The sequence below is a fragment of the Microtus oregoni genome, unplaced genomic scaffold, assembly GCF_018167655.1.
Source record: "Microtus oregoni isolate MIOR12 unplaced genomic scaffold, Mior012 000048F_ref0000485, whole genome shotgun sequence".
NCBI classification, from domain to species: domain Eukaryota; kingdom Metazoa; phylum Chordata; class Mammalia; order Rodentia; family Cricetidae; genus Microtus; species Microtus oregoni.
The window spans coordinates 11,184,294-11,196,621 of NW_024543222.1; the positions used below are offsets into that span (position 1 = coordinate 11,184,294).

General features: G+C 39.5%; 1 protein-coding gene across 2 annotated transcripts in view; it reads right to left on the reverse strand.

Moving 5' to 3' along the window:
- The window catches only part of Cep112 (centrosomal protein 112), a 396,051-nt gene that overhangs the window by 154,850 nt on the left and 228,873 nt on the right, over positions 1–12,328 (reverse strand). For both annotated transcript variants that reach the window (XM_041635859.1, XM_041635858.1), the window contains exon 21: positions 6,676–6,906. In XM_041635859.1, coding sequence (XP_041491793.1) covers positions 6,676–6,906 — 231 coding nt within the window. The remainder of the gene's footprint in view (positions 1–6,675; positions 6,907–12,328) is intronic.

Consider the following 12,328-nt stretch of genomic DNA (forward strand, 5'->3'; position numbering starts at 1 on the left):
AAATTCATAATTTGGGGGATATAATATAGATTAGACAGGATGTTACTTGTCGATCAATTTATATAAATCTCAATATTTAATTTAAAATTTAAGGATATTAAGCTCCGTATTTTTTAATCAAAGGAAAAAGTTAGGGAAAAGATGAAAGGAATAAGAGAATTGAAATTAGAAGTCCCTTTAAAGCAAAAAAATAACAATGTCTTCATAAGTTAATATTAATCCTTTAATTATAAATTTCAGAGGTCTGAGAAGTCTCTATGAGCTTAGCTTTGGGTAGTTATGCCGTATAGGCTGGCAGATTTCTGGAATAATTCTTCAGATATCACTTAAAATTGTGGATGGGAAACCTAAGCTGACAAATGTATGTCAAATTCATAAAAGCTTTTTACTTTGTATACCGCAGAAAATGATTTGCCCATATATTTTAGAATATCAAAATATTAAGTTCAAGACAGTTCTTCATAGATGAGGATTTACAAAGGGCAAGACAGGCACACTAGACGAAACACAGATAAGAGTATTTGTGACCAAAAAGCCAAAATGTGCGTCTCAAGAGTATTTGCCATAATTCTAAGATTTTATCACTAAAAGTAAAAGGAGTTCATATAGGTTCATGAAGGAAACAGAACCCTAAGGGAAGAGAGACGGCAAAGAACACCAACAGACAAGTTACAGAAAATGAACAATGTACATCACAAATCTAGTATAAATATCCAATCTCTTGATAATAACCAATTTTCAGAACAATACCAAAAATTAAAGGAGAATGTAAGAAATGCCCAAGGCATATGAAGGAACAGCAAGCGTCCCTATGGGGAAACGTAAGGTGGTCTGTGCTTTCAGAAATGCAGCTGGACCTCACACTTCCATGGGAATTTAACTGAAGAGAAAGGAAAATAGGAAGAGTTGATAAAAATTCATAAAGAAATAAGCTAATAGTCATATTAAAAATTTTAAAGCCCAAATATCTCATAGTAAAATAACACAATAAATTATGCTGTGTTTACAAATAAAATAGCACAAAACAATGAAACCACAGTTTTACAGAATTCCAAACAACATTGAAGTATTTTAGCATAACTTGAAGAAAAGGCAGAGACAAGCTACCTAACATGCTCTCAGGCAGCTAATCAGAAACTGGTAACTCACACAGATGTTAAGCTGTTCTCGCTGGTTATATTTGAAGGCGGCATTCCCAGGAGGTTTCAATGATTATTTTTCATATTTTCTAAACATCCTTTATTTAAAGAATGATTGCTTCTAAGTAGCTCCACAGTTTGTTTTTCTAACAGACATGAAAATTACTCACTATCAGCACAGAGCAATGCTCTTTAACCTTTCGCAGCTCCAAACGCCATGCACTTTATTTCAGCTCTGTTTGAGGGGACTTTAACAGTGCACAGGCAGCCTTCACTTTGCACAGGCCACTCCTGTTCTCTTGGATTCTCTACTTCAAGGACATGACCTTGTGGAGGTGCTTCATGTTTTCCAGAACTCAAGCCCACTGAAGATGTCATCTTGGTCTAAATCACTGCTGACAGCCAGCAGGTAGGATCCGATTTAGGGCTTTTCTAACCATAACATTGTGCTACTGAAGGGTCCCAGGCCTATATGGAAGGTTCTACTTAGATCACTTCTTATTCTAGTGTTATCATCTTCTCTTTGAACCTAAGTTTACACTCAATAATAAGACCTTGTTCCTGACTAGATCCTGAGCTGCTAGCAAATATTTTAACTTTTAGGTGTATCTACATATTAAGATGTACATGGTATATACATGTATTGTGTGTGTGGGTGCATGTCAGGTGCAAGTGCTTAGGTAAGAGGACAACACTGGGTGTCTTGTTTTGTAAGTCTGTCTAACTCCCTACAGACAGTGCCTCTCACTGAACCTTTTATGGTTTGGCAGCTTAGCCAACGAGGCCCAGCTCATTATTTGTCTCTACTCTATAACTGTGGAATTATAAGTATGCACGGCTGTACCATTGTTTTCAGGGAGATGCTGAGGATTTGAACTCGGGTCCTCACATTTGTGCAAGTGCCCTTACCATTGCATCACCTTCCTAGTACTATATTAAGCTGTCTACTCAGATGAGAAGAATTTAGCAATTTTGCATAATTATTAGCAACTAAATTTCAGCTTATTGGTATTGATTTAAATTTTCATAGAAGAAACTAAAGTGCTTATTTGTAGAGAAAAATCAAAATTATATCTAAAAATAAGCTTTATGTTTAACTTATTTAATATGGAAGAAATTATATGAGACACAAATGAATATTTGAATACAAAGATAAATTTTGCCCTATTCAAAGTATTCATAAAATCAAATTTGGATGACATGCAATAATTTATTTATCCACACTGTCATACACTAGGGATATACTGAACTCTTTGATTCACTCACATAACATTTAATGAATGTCTTTGTGCAAAGCACTATTATTTGATCCTGGAGCTTTAAAAAAATAATATTCACAAGGCATGCTTTTGACTTAGTCCAGGCCTTTTCTGCAGCTGAAATTGCTAAACTCTTATTTGTACTAGTTAAGTAAACACTCATCAATATGAAACACAAATAACTAAGTATCAAGAACCTAGTACTTGGATTTTATCACATAGACTTCGAGGTTGATATACTCTATCAGAAGCCAAACAGTCCCCTGTCAGCCTATGTACTGCTCTCTTCCATTTCTCCAGATGGTTCTTTCTTTACCCACATTTCCCCACATTCTGGTTAATCTCTTCAGTGCCTTTCTCCCATGTTGCCCAAAATGACTGTGCTCACGTCTGTCTTCTGTACGACTTGCCTTCCTAGTCCCTTTTAGGAACCCTGTTCTTGCACACTCACACTCTCGCACTCCCTCCTGTGGACAGGAGCACAGCCCCACATTGCCCTGTATGTCCATGGACCCTACTTTCACACTGCTTGAAACTCCCGACTCAAGCAGACTGTATGATTCTGCATCAAGATCAGCTGGTAAATATTTACCTATAAGTTTCTTTCAAGGTCTATCACGGATTTTTTTTTTTATCTTTACCAACCTTCTTTCTGTCTCTGTCCTGGATAGCATGCCTGTATCCTGTCCCACACACAATATGCACTAGAGGCGAGCATCTCCATGCACCAGGCTTGTCTAGCATCAGTGCTACAGAACTGAACTGCAGATGAGGCTCTCTGCTTGTGGGACTCACACTCTAGTGGGTGGAAGGGCTAGAGAATAAATAAGTACGCACAAATACAAGCATGGTTTTATACTGTGAGAGGAGCTAGCAAGACATCCTGAAACAGGTGGTTAAGTCAGTCAGTCAGTCTGTAGATGAAGAGCTTGGAGAAGGATCCTCTGAGGAGGGCAGCAGGATACTATAGAACATTATGAGAAGAAGGTAGTAGGTATCAGGACTTGGAAGCAGGAACGGTTGGCATATTCAAGGAAGAGACTGATACCCCACATTTCTCAAGGGCTGAGGGGGGCTGCCCTCCGCTGTCCACCCCTCTGCAGCCAGCCCTCAGCTGTCCACCCCTCTGCAGCCACCAGGCATGCTGCCAGTCATCCTCGGCCAGGCTCCAACTGGATATCTCTCACAGTCCCTTTTCTCCTGCTTCAAAATGCTCGGGAGGTGTTGACTCCTGCTGACCTGGCTATCAGAGCTCCCAGTCAGCAGAGGGCTCCCACATCTGCATGGCCTCACTCAGCTTTGGCAAACGTGGTTTGTGTCTACACTATCATTTCAGTATGCTGTCCTAGATCATAGTGACATCTCAGCTTCAGATCCAATGGCCTTCCTCAACCCTCATCCTTCTTGACTTTCTGTCACATTCTTGACAGTCCCGCTTTCCAAAGACTCTTTTTGTGTCTCATGAAAATAAATTCTGTACATAGTTCTTCTACCTCGATAACCTCTGTGACTGTAACCTCCCAACCTCTGAGATGTCTGTGGCCCTACCTCATTGTCTGTCTGTCTGCCTCTCCTTCCTTCCTCCTCCTCATCTTCAGCAGTCTCACTCCTAAAGCTAGAAGCCAGGCATTCTCTGTGGGCAACTTCTATGCCTGTTTTCCCCAGGCCCACCTTTTCCTCCAATATCCAGAAATATCCTTTCAATAGCAAATGAAAACCAAAGAGCATGTTCAGGCAGCACTCTCAACTCGGTACATTGTGAGCTGAATTCATAAGCTTCTTCCTCAGCCCTGAGACTATGTTTGCAAATGATTAACAGGTGTGACTTTCACGAGACTCACAGTGCCCTCTCTGCAATGATCCTGAAGCATGTCCTTTTTGCCTTGTTGCCACTGAGACACTTTGCCACCTCATATGCATCTCTCCCAAGCCCTCAAGAGTCTGTCTCCTAGACTAGACCTGTTCCATCAACCCTTCTACGGCTATGCCATCAAAAGGATGCTGACAGAATGAGTCTCCTCATGATCCCCTGATGTTGGAGTCCCCACTGTATGCTGTGAATATGTTTTATTACCATCGGGTAATAAAGAAGCTACTTTGGCCTATGGCAGGGCAGAATAAAGCCAGGAGGGAAATAAGAAAAGAGATATTTAGAAAAAGTAGGCAGAGTCAGAAAGACACCATGTAGCTGCCAAACAATGAAAGATGCCAGAACCTTACTGGTAGACCATAACCTTGTGGTGCTATATAGATTAATAGAAACGGGTTAATTTAAGATGTAAGAGCTAGCTAGAAATATGCCAGAGCCATGGGTCAAGCAGTGTTGTAAATAATATAGTTCTGTGAGATTATCTGGGCCTGGGTGGCTGGGAAACCAACAAGCAGTCTCAGATTACAGTTCCCATTTCTAGACAGATAATTCCTCAGTATCTGTGAGTTGGAATGCCATGTTCCATATCTACCAGTCAAAAAGTGCTCCATTCACTTTACACCTAATTTAAATGGCATTGAGTCTTGCTAATTTTCCTCACTCTCAAGGGAAAATTATTTCCTTTAATTTTGCATGTTCTCTTATAGTACTTATAGTCATACATCTACATGTTTTTGTCTTGCAGTTTATTATTTCATTATCTTCTAAAATGATCTTTTTGAGGATAATATCTGATGCCCTTTTTTCTCGCTCTGAGTCACAGTCCTGCATCCTCTCTACCGCCTACTGCATCAGCAGATTGCTATCTGTGTGAGGATGCTTCCTAATTCTCAAGGCCCTGCTTGTGACAGTATTAGAGCATTGCTATGTTGTACTGTTTGGATGGCAGGCTCAACAACATCCCACTTATATGTTTACAAGGCACCTTAGCCTGAACGTGTGCTGCGCGGCCTCACCTCTTGCTCTCATAGTCTTCTTTGTAGCATAGAGTAACGCCATCTGTCTCCTGGCATCACAGTGACTGCTCTCATGCTTGCTCTCTTGTCTCCCACATGTAAACTAACAGTAAATCCTGCCAGCTCTACCTTTCAAACACACCCCTGTGATTTTTTTTTTTTTTTGAAGAATACCACAGCTGCTGCTCTACTGCCCAGGCCCAAGGCCCTTATGGTCTTTTCATTATTGCAGTCCTTCATGTCTGGTTCCCCTTCCTCTTAAGCCCTCCAGATAGTCCATTTTCTTCATGGAGAGATCCCACTTTACAGTGTCGAGTCAGATAGTGCCACTGCTCTGTTCACACATGGATACCTCCTCTACGCATGGACACAGTCATGTGTCACACCATGATAACCTCAGGACCTGGGCTGGGGCTCTGAGAACTCCTTTCTGGATTCTCCTTGCTCATTGTCTGCAGCCACACTAGTGCCCACACTGGTTTTCTAAGAGGCCAGGCACACTTTCAGCTTTTTGGAGCACCCTTACGATTTAATGGTGAGTACAGAGCTTCCCTGCCAAGGGCAAAGTATGTTAAGAATTAGGACACTAAGGCCATGCTCTAGGCTCACACTGTAAAATCTGTGCAATAATATGTAGAGTGATTGTATGTAGTCTTTTGGGGCTCAACATTACTTGAAAAGGAAAAGAAAAAGAGAATCCAAAGTTGAACAGAATTACATGATTCTTAAATTTCCCTTCCCAAGTTCTATTCCAAAGATCTAGACTGGCATTAACTAAAGAGCTCCAAGAACAACTTACAGCTGCTATGATGAACAGCAATTCTCTTTCAGCACCTGATTAAATATTTAAGCTCTTAGAAAGAATATTCTAGATTGTAATATGAATATAATACAAACCAAAATGTGTAAATAAAATATTGATATTTACTCAAAAATATAATATTATAAATAAACTTATTTCTGCTAAAATATCAACCTAGGAAAATACACCATCTTTTTTGTTAGTGTTATTAAAGAGAAATTATAAAGACTAAAAATGACTATCAGACAACCTAGGGAAAATGTATAACTCATTCTAAACCTAAGAAAAATCCAGGACTACAGCCCAGGCATTCCCACACTACGTGGTTCGTGAGAATGTGATGACACTGTCCTGTCACAGTGTTTCACTGTGACGAGAAAACCCCTTCCACACAGTCAAGGGGAAGTTAGGAATTTCCCAACTTCCTTAGAACATCTTAGCAGTGCAGAGACAGAGCAAGATGTCCAAACTGCTCATCTAACTCTAAAGAGCAGATCCCTGTCTAACATCTTCCAGAGACTAAACCTCAGAGTGGGTTTTAAGTCTGCACTCTACAGTCTAACCAGAGGCCTTCCAAACAGCTCCTCACCTTCTCCAGGGTCATCTCGGTCTCTGCAGCGTGCGTCTTTTTCAGCTCCATTCTCACCCTCTCTGATTCAGCCTTCAGTTTGTTGACAGCGGTCTCATGGTCCCTTGCAGCCCTTTGCTTTTCTTCTTCTCGAAGAAGACCAAGTTCTACCAGCTGCTGTTTCCGCTGAGAGTTCACGTTAATCAGCTCTTCCCTCAATTTATGGACCTGGGCCTCCATGTCAGCAATAATCTAGGAGAAACAGACAGACATGAACGGAGAAGCCAGAGAGGAACAACTACACAAGGTCAATAAGTACACATCTTAAAGTTCACTTGCCCTTCATGTCCCCACCCAGGATCATTTTTGCTCTGTGTCCTTCAATCCCATGCCGTTCTGTCTCACCCTCAGAGGTGAACACCATGTGGAGATAAACATTTTCCTACACACTGTCTTATTAAACACCACCACATTGCCTGATCTTACTTGTTCATAATACCTATGTTGGTGAAATGAGTGTTCTTCTCAAACTGGTTTTCAAATATTCAACATCAAGTTCTTGGCATTCATCTAATGTCTTTGTGTTTTTGTTTTTGTTTATGTATTGTTGGTTTTGGCTTTGATTTTACTATGCCCTATTTTCTTAGTTTCTTTTGTATTCCTTCTTCTAGTATTTTATTTTTTGGATATATAACTCATTTTTATCCCTTCTTTTCTGATTTATAAACTTGAAGTTGTGTTCCATTTGTTTATTTTAGATATATAATGTTTTTATTATCACTTAGTCCAATACACATTTAACTTCCTTTATTCTATCTTTTGACATGTGAATCATTTAGATGTATGCTTCTTAGCTCTAAAATTCATGGACTATGTTTCCTAAAGTTGCTCTTATTAGAGCTCTTTATTAAGTACCCCAAAAGGAGTGGTTTAAAAGAACATTAATGTGAAGCTTGGGAGAGGGCTCTGCAGCCCTCTGAAGCACTTAAGAACACATTGCTGCTCTTGCAAAACACCAAGGTTTGGTTCCCAGAACCCGTGTGGCAGCTCACCACCATTCATAGCTGTTGTTTTAAGGGGGATCCCTTGTCCTTTTCATACCTCTGTGGGTAGCAGGCCGGCATACAGTGTGCATACATACATACATACATGCAAAACATTCATACACATAAATCATTAAGATATAAGAGAAATATGTTCATTCACAGTTCTGTGATGTGGGATTTCCTTCTGCATGCTGTGAATACCATTGGTTAATAAAGGAACTGCTTTGGGCCTATAGCAAGCTATAGGGAAACAGAGATAGGCGGGGAAAACCAAACTGAATGCTGGGTGAAAAGAGGCAGAGTGAGAAGTAGCCACGGAGCCATTGCCAGAGACAGTCCCGCTGAAACTTTGCTGGTAGGCAATGACCTCGTGGTGATGCACAGATTAATGGAGATGGGTTAAATTAAGATGTAAGAGTTAGATAATAAGAAGCTAGAGCTAAGGGGCTAATCAGTGATTTAAATAATATGGTTTCTGAGCGATTATCTTGGGGCTGAATAGCCGGGAATAAAGCAGTCTCCCTTCAACAGTTCTGGGGCATAGACATCTCCATACTAAGTGCTGTCTGAATTGGTTCCTTCTGGGGCTCTGAAGAGCTCATTCCACTCATCTTTCTTAGATGCTGGAATCTGTCATTCACACTTGGTATTCCCTGGTGTTTAGACATAGCAGTCCAACCTCTTTTCCACCTTGCCAGGGTTCCTCTCTCTCTGGATATCTGTGCCTCTATGTTTCTCTGTTTCATAAGGGCACTGGCCACATTGGGGTTAGGAGAATAGAATGTACTATATCTTCCACTACTAAAAATTAAGATTGTTTGATGGTAAGCTATGCTGTCAAGTTTTTAAAAGCTCTAAAAGACAGCTAAGAAGTTGGTCTAAACTTTTTATGTATGTCAAGTGCTATATTCTATAAATGTCCATTGGATGAAATATTGATGCTGCTGGAGTCTATCACCTGCTGATAGATGGAAGTGTAAGCCATCAGCCTATGAAGCACATTAAAATCTCATTGTACTGACAAATTTGTCTGTTCCTCTTTGCTAAGTTTCCATTTATATATTTTGAGATTATAAGGGACATCTCTTATTCACTGGCTTTTCCATTATCAAACAATGATCTTCCTATGTTCTTATTATTGAATAAATGCCCTCCTCAAGTCACTTTTGCCTAGGGTTAATAACAAGAACAGCAGTTCTTTAGATGGGAGGGTATTGTTTTGTATATTTTATTTAGTATTTTACTTTAGAGCTTTCTGCATTTTCAATTTTTAGATGGCTATATATTATAAACAACATTTTGATTTCACCTTTTTAAAAATCGTACTAATATTTCTCTTTTAAATATAGTATTTAGTTTAATTAGTTTCCATATAATTAAATGTTCACCTTTAAAAAATATTTTTGTGTTATTTGTCATTCCACATTTTCTCCATTTTGTTTTTTAGTCTAAACAAATCCATCCGTTCCCTCCATCATCTTTCCTGTCCTCCCTCACCTGGCAGTCACGAGCTGCATTTCCCATCCTGGTCCCTCACTCTTCGGCTCTCACAGTGAGAACACTTTGCTGTCCTCCACTACATGTTGTTAAGTTCTTTCCAAAGGGTTCGGCACCAACCCTTGCAGCATTTACTGGTCTGAATACCTCTTTCTGGGTGGGGTTGAAATGCCAGTGGTTAGTCCTTTGAAGGACTCCGCTTCATCTTTGCCTGCTTTCCGGGTCTGCTCTTTGTCTCCAATGTTCCTTGGGTTCTTTATTTTACCCTGAGTGTCCATATGCCTTTTTATTTTGATCAGGCTTGTTACCTTCTAAATCTCTGTCAAATCTTTGACAAGTACTACAAGTTTTTCAGTGAATGCGGCTCTTCTGTTTCCATGCCTTAGAGAAACCCGACTATCTTTCTTCTTACAATACTGCCAACATAACTTTATTTAAATTTTCCTGTTCTTTCATTTCTCTTTATACCTTTCATATTCCTCAGGCGTAGTCTCTCCTGAGTTGTTCTCTCTGCTTATGAAATGTTGTCAGGTTGACTCAGGTTCTAAATTTCACGTGTTTTGCTGTTATTTCTAGTCTTACTCTTTGTCTAGTATGCTTTACACTCTGTCTTTCACCAGATGAAATCCACTTATATTTTTCTTAGTCATGACATTACACATCAAACATGACTACTTTCTAGTTGAGAGATGACAGGCCAAGCAGCTAAGTCTTGTAGTCACGTTCTAATCTCCACAATTTCTGAATGTTCTGGTTCATAGTGTTCTACTCAACTTCTGTGTTCTTAAAAAATGTAAGCTCCAATTATTTGCATGTTATCCATGGGGACAAAGTGGCTGTTTACCCATCATGTCATTCTGGTAGACAAAGGAAACACTAGCATCTCTAGACAACTTTGAAAAGACTTTTCTCAATCTCTCCTGATTATTCTGATGATGGGAATGTAGGCAGCAAATCCTTGTGAGAACTGGCTAATATCTCTGAATTTTTCAGGTGTAGACTACCTACTCACTGTCAAAGACTAAAATATAATTCCTCTTTTTTTCTTTGTACAGGGCTACATGTAGCCTAGAATAAACTTGAACTCATGATGTAGCCAAGGCTGGTCTTGAACTCCTAATTTTCCTGCCTCTGCCTTCTAAGGGCTTTGCATTACAGACATGAACAACATTCCTGGCTTAAGATGGAGTATTTCTGTTCCTGGTTCACTAATGTCCCACTCAACTACAGACTATGGGCATGGCCCTTTGGTATACCAGTTTTATGTATACTGATGGCCTAATTAATTCCCTACCCCCAAAAGGCCCAGACTTTTATAAATAAATGCTCCCTGTATAACATAAAAGTAGGAAAACAAAATGAAACAAATATTCTCAACAAAAATTTATCCAGTTTAAAAAGTACCTTCAAAGTGAGAACTTCCTTTAGTCCTTTGATGATAGCTTCTGTTTGCATGCAGTGTTTGGCATCTGACTGTTCTGATTAATACAACAGCTTATGGATACAACAAAAAGTTCTTTATAAAAAGTATGTGGCAATTTCAGCACTGTGCAAAGTGACAGTTGACCAGGGAACCTAGTTTGCCATGGCACCAGATAAATACTTAGTTAAAACTTAAGGAAACCTCCTTGGACCCTGTAGCTGCCCGTGTTTATGTCTGCATCTTCTGTCCCACTGATCTACATGTCTGTTTCTGCGCTGGTCCCGTGCTGTTTTTGTTACTCTGGCTCTGCAATGTTCCTTGAAATCAAGCATAGTGACACTTGCAGCTTTATTTATTTTTGCCTAGGATTGCTTTGGCTACCCTGTCTTTTGCAGTTCCATGTGAATTTTAAGATGGGATAGGAGAATATAATCAAAATACATTATATATGAATATTTATGAAAATAAGATAAAAGTTTATTATACAAAATAGAAAGGTAAAAAGAAAAGAAAACATTTAATTTCTACTATTAGCTATAAATGCAACATTTCTCAAAACACCATGGTAATATAAATGGTAATATACACCATGTAAGATGTAGTTAAAAATGAACATTTAAAAAAACAGTATTTCCCTATCTGGAACTCAGAGAATCCCAAAGTGACAGCAAAACAAAGTATTAGTACCATGATAAGAAAATGCACAAAGCTAGGGCTAGCAAGATGGCTTGGTGGGAAAAGTGCCTGCTGCACAGACTTGATGTTCTGAGTTCAATCCCCAGAACCCATGTAAAGGTAGAGGAGAAAATAAAAACAAAAATTGTCCTCTGACCTCCACATGCACATTGTGGCACAGATGTGTACAAATATAAATGTCAGACACACATATCCTAAAATAAAAATATAAAATAAGAAGCCAAATCAGAGAGGGAAAGATTGTGAAAGCCAGAGGCTGGGAAAGACTGTTATTCCGCAGTGTCTTCTCGACACTACAGGGCCGAGCCACTCCTACACTCACAGTGGCTATGGATGCTTGAACAAGGTCGCCCCAAGATCCAGGCCACCAAATTCCAGCGCAGAAGCTCAATTGCCTTGGTAGCTGAAGGCTGCTGGGGCAGAGAGGTTTAGTTTTCTTCATGGATGTGGCTCCTGGTAGGTTGCCTGTGCTCCAGTGGATGCATACAGGAGGTACTGAGATCAGCTTGTTCTTAAAAGAACAAAATGAGGACATGAAGTTGGAAAGGAATTATAGGGGGAGATCTGGGAGTATTTGGATGGTGGGAACAGGGGTGGATAAAATAAAAATGTATTGTGTGTGTGTATGAAATTCTGAAAGAATAGAATAAACTTTTGTAATAATTAAGATAACTATACCTCACCATCAACAAAAAGATTTATTTCATTGTTTAAAAACTTTACTGTTTCTACTTGCTAAATGCTAACTTAAAATTTTGAGTATTTAGCTTGCACATGGCATCTTCCACAGATTATTTGATTTAATCTTTGCAGTAATTCTCTGACAGATACCAAAACACTATGATTCCCTCATTTTCCACGGAGGAACACCATCACTAGCTGGCCTACTGACCCTGCTCCTTACTCAACTACTCCAGCTGGCAGCACAAAGACACTTGGGTTTGAAAGTGGGTGATGATGACAGAAGGCTGAGGTGATAAGTGCCCCCTTTTTTATTCTCTCTCTCTCTAAA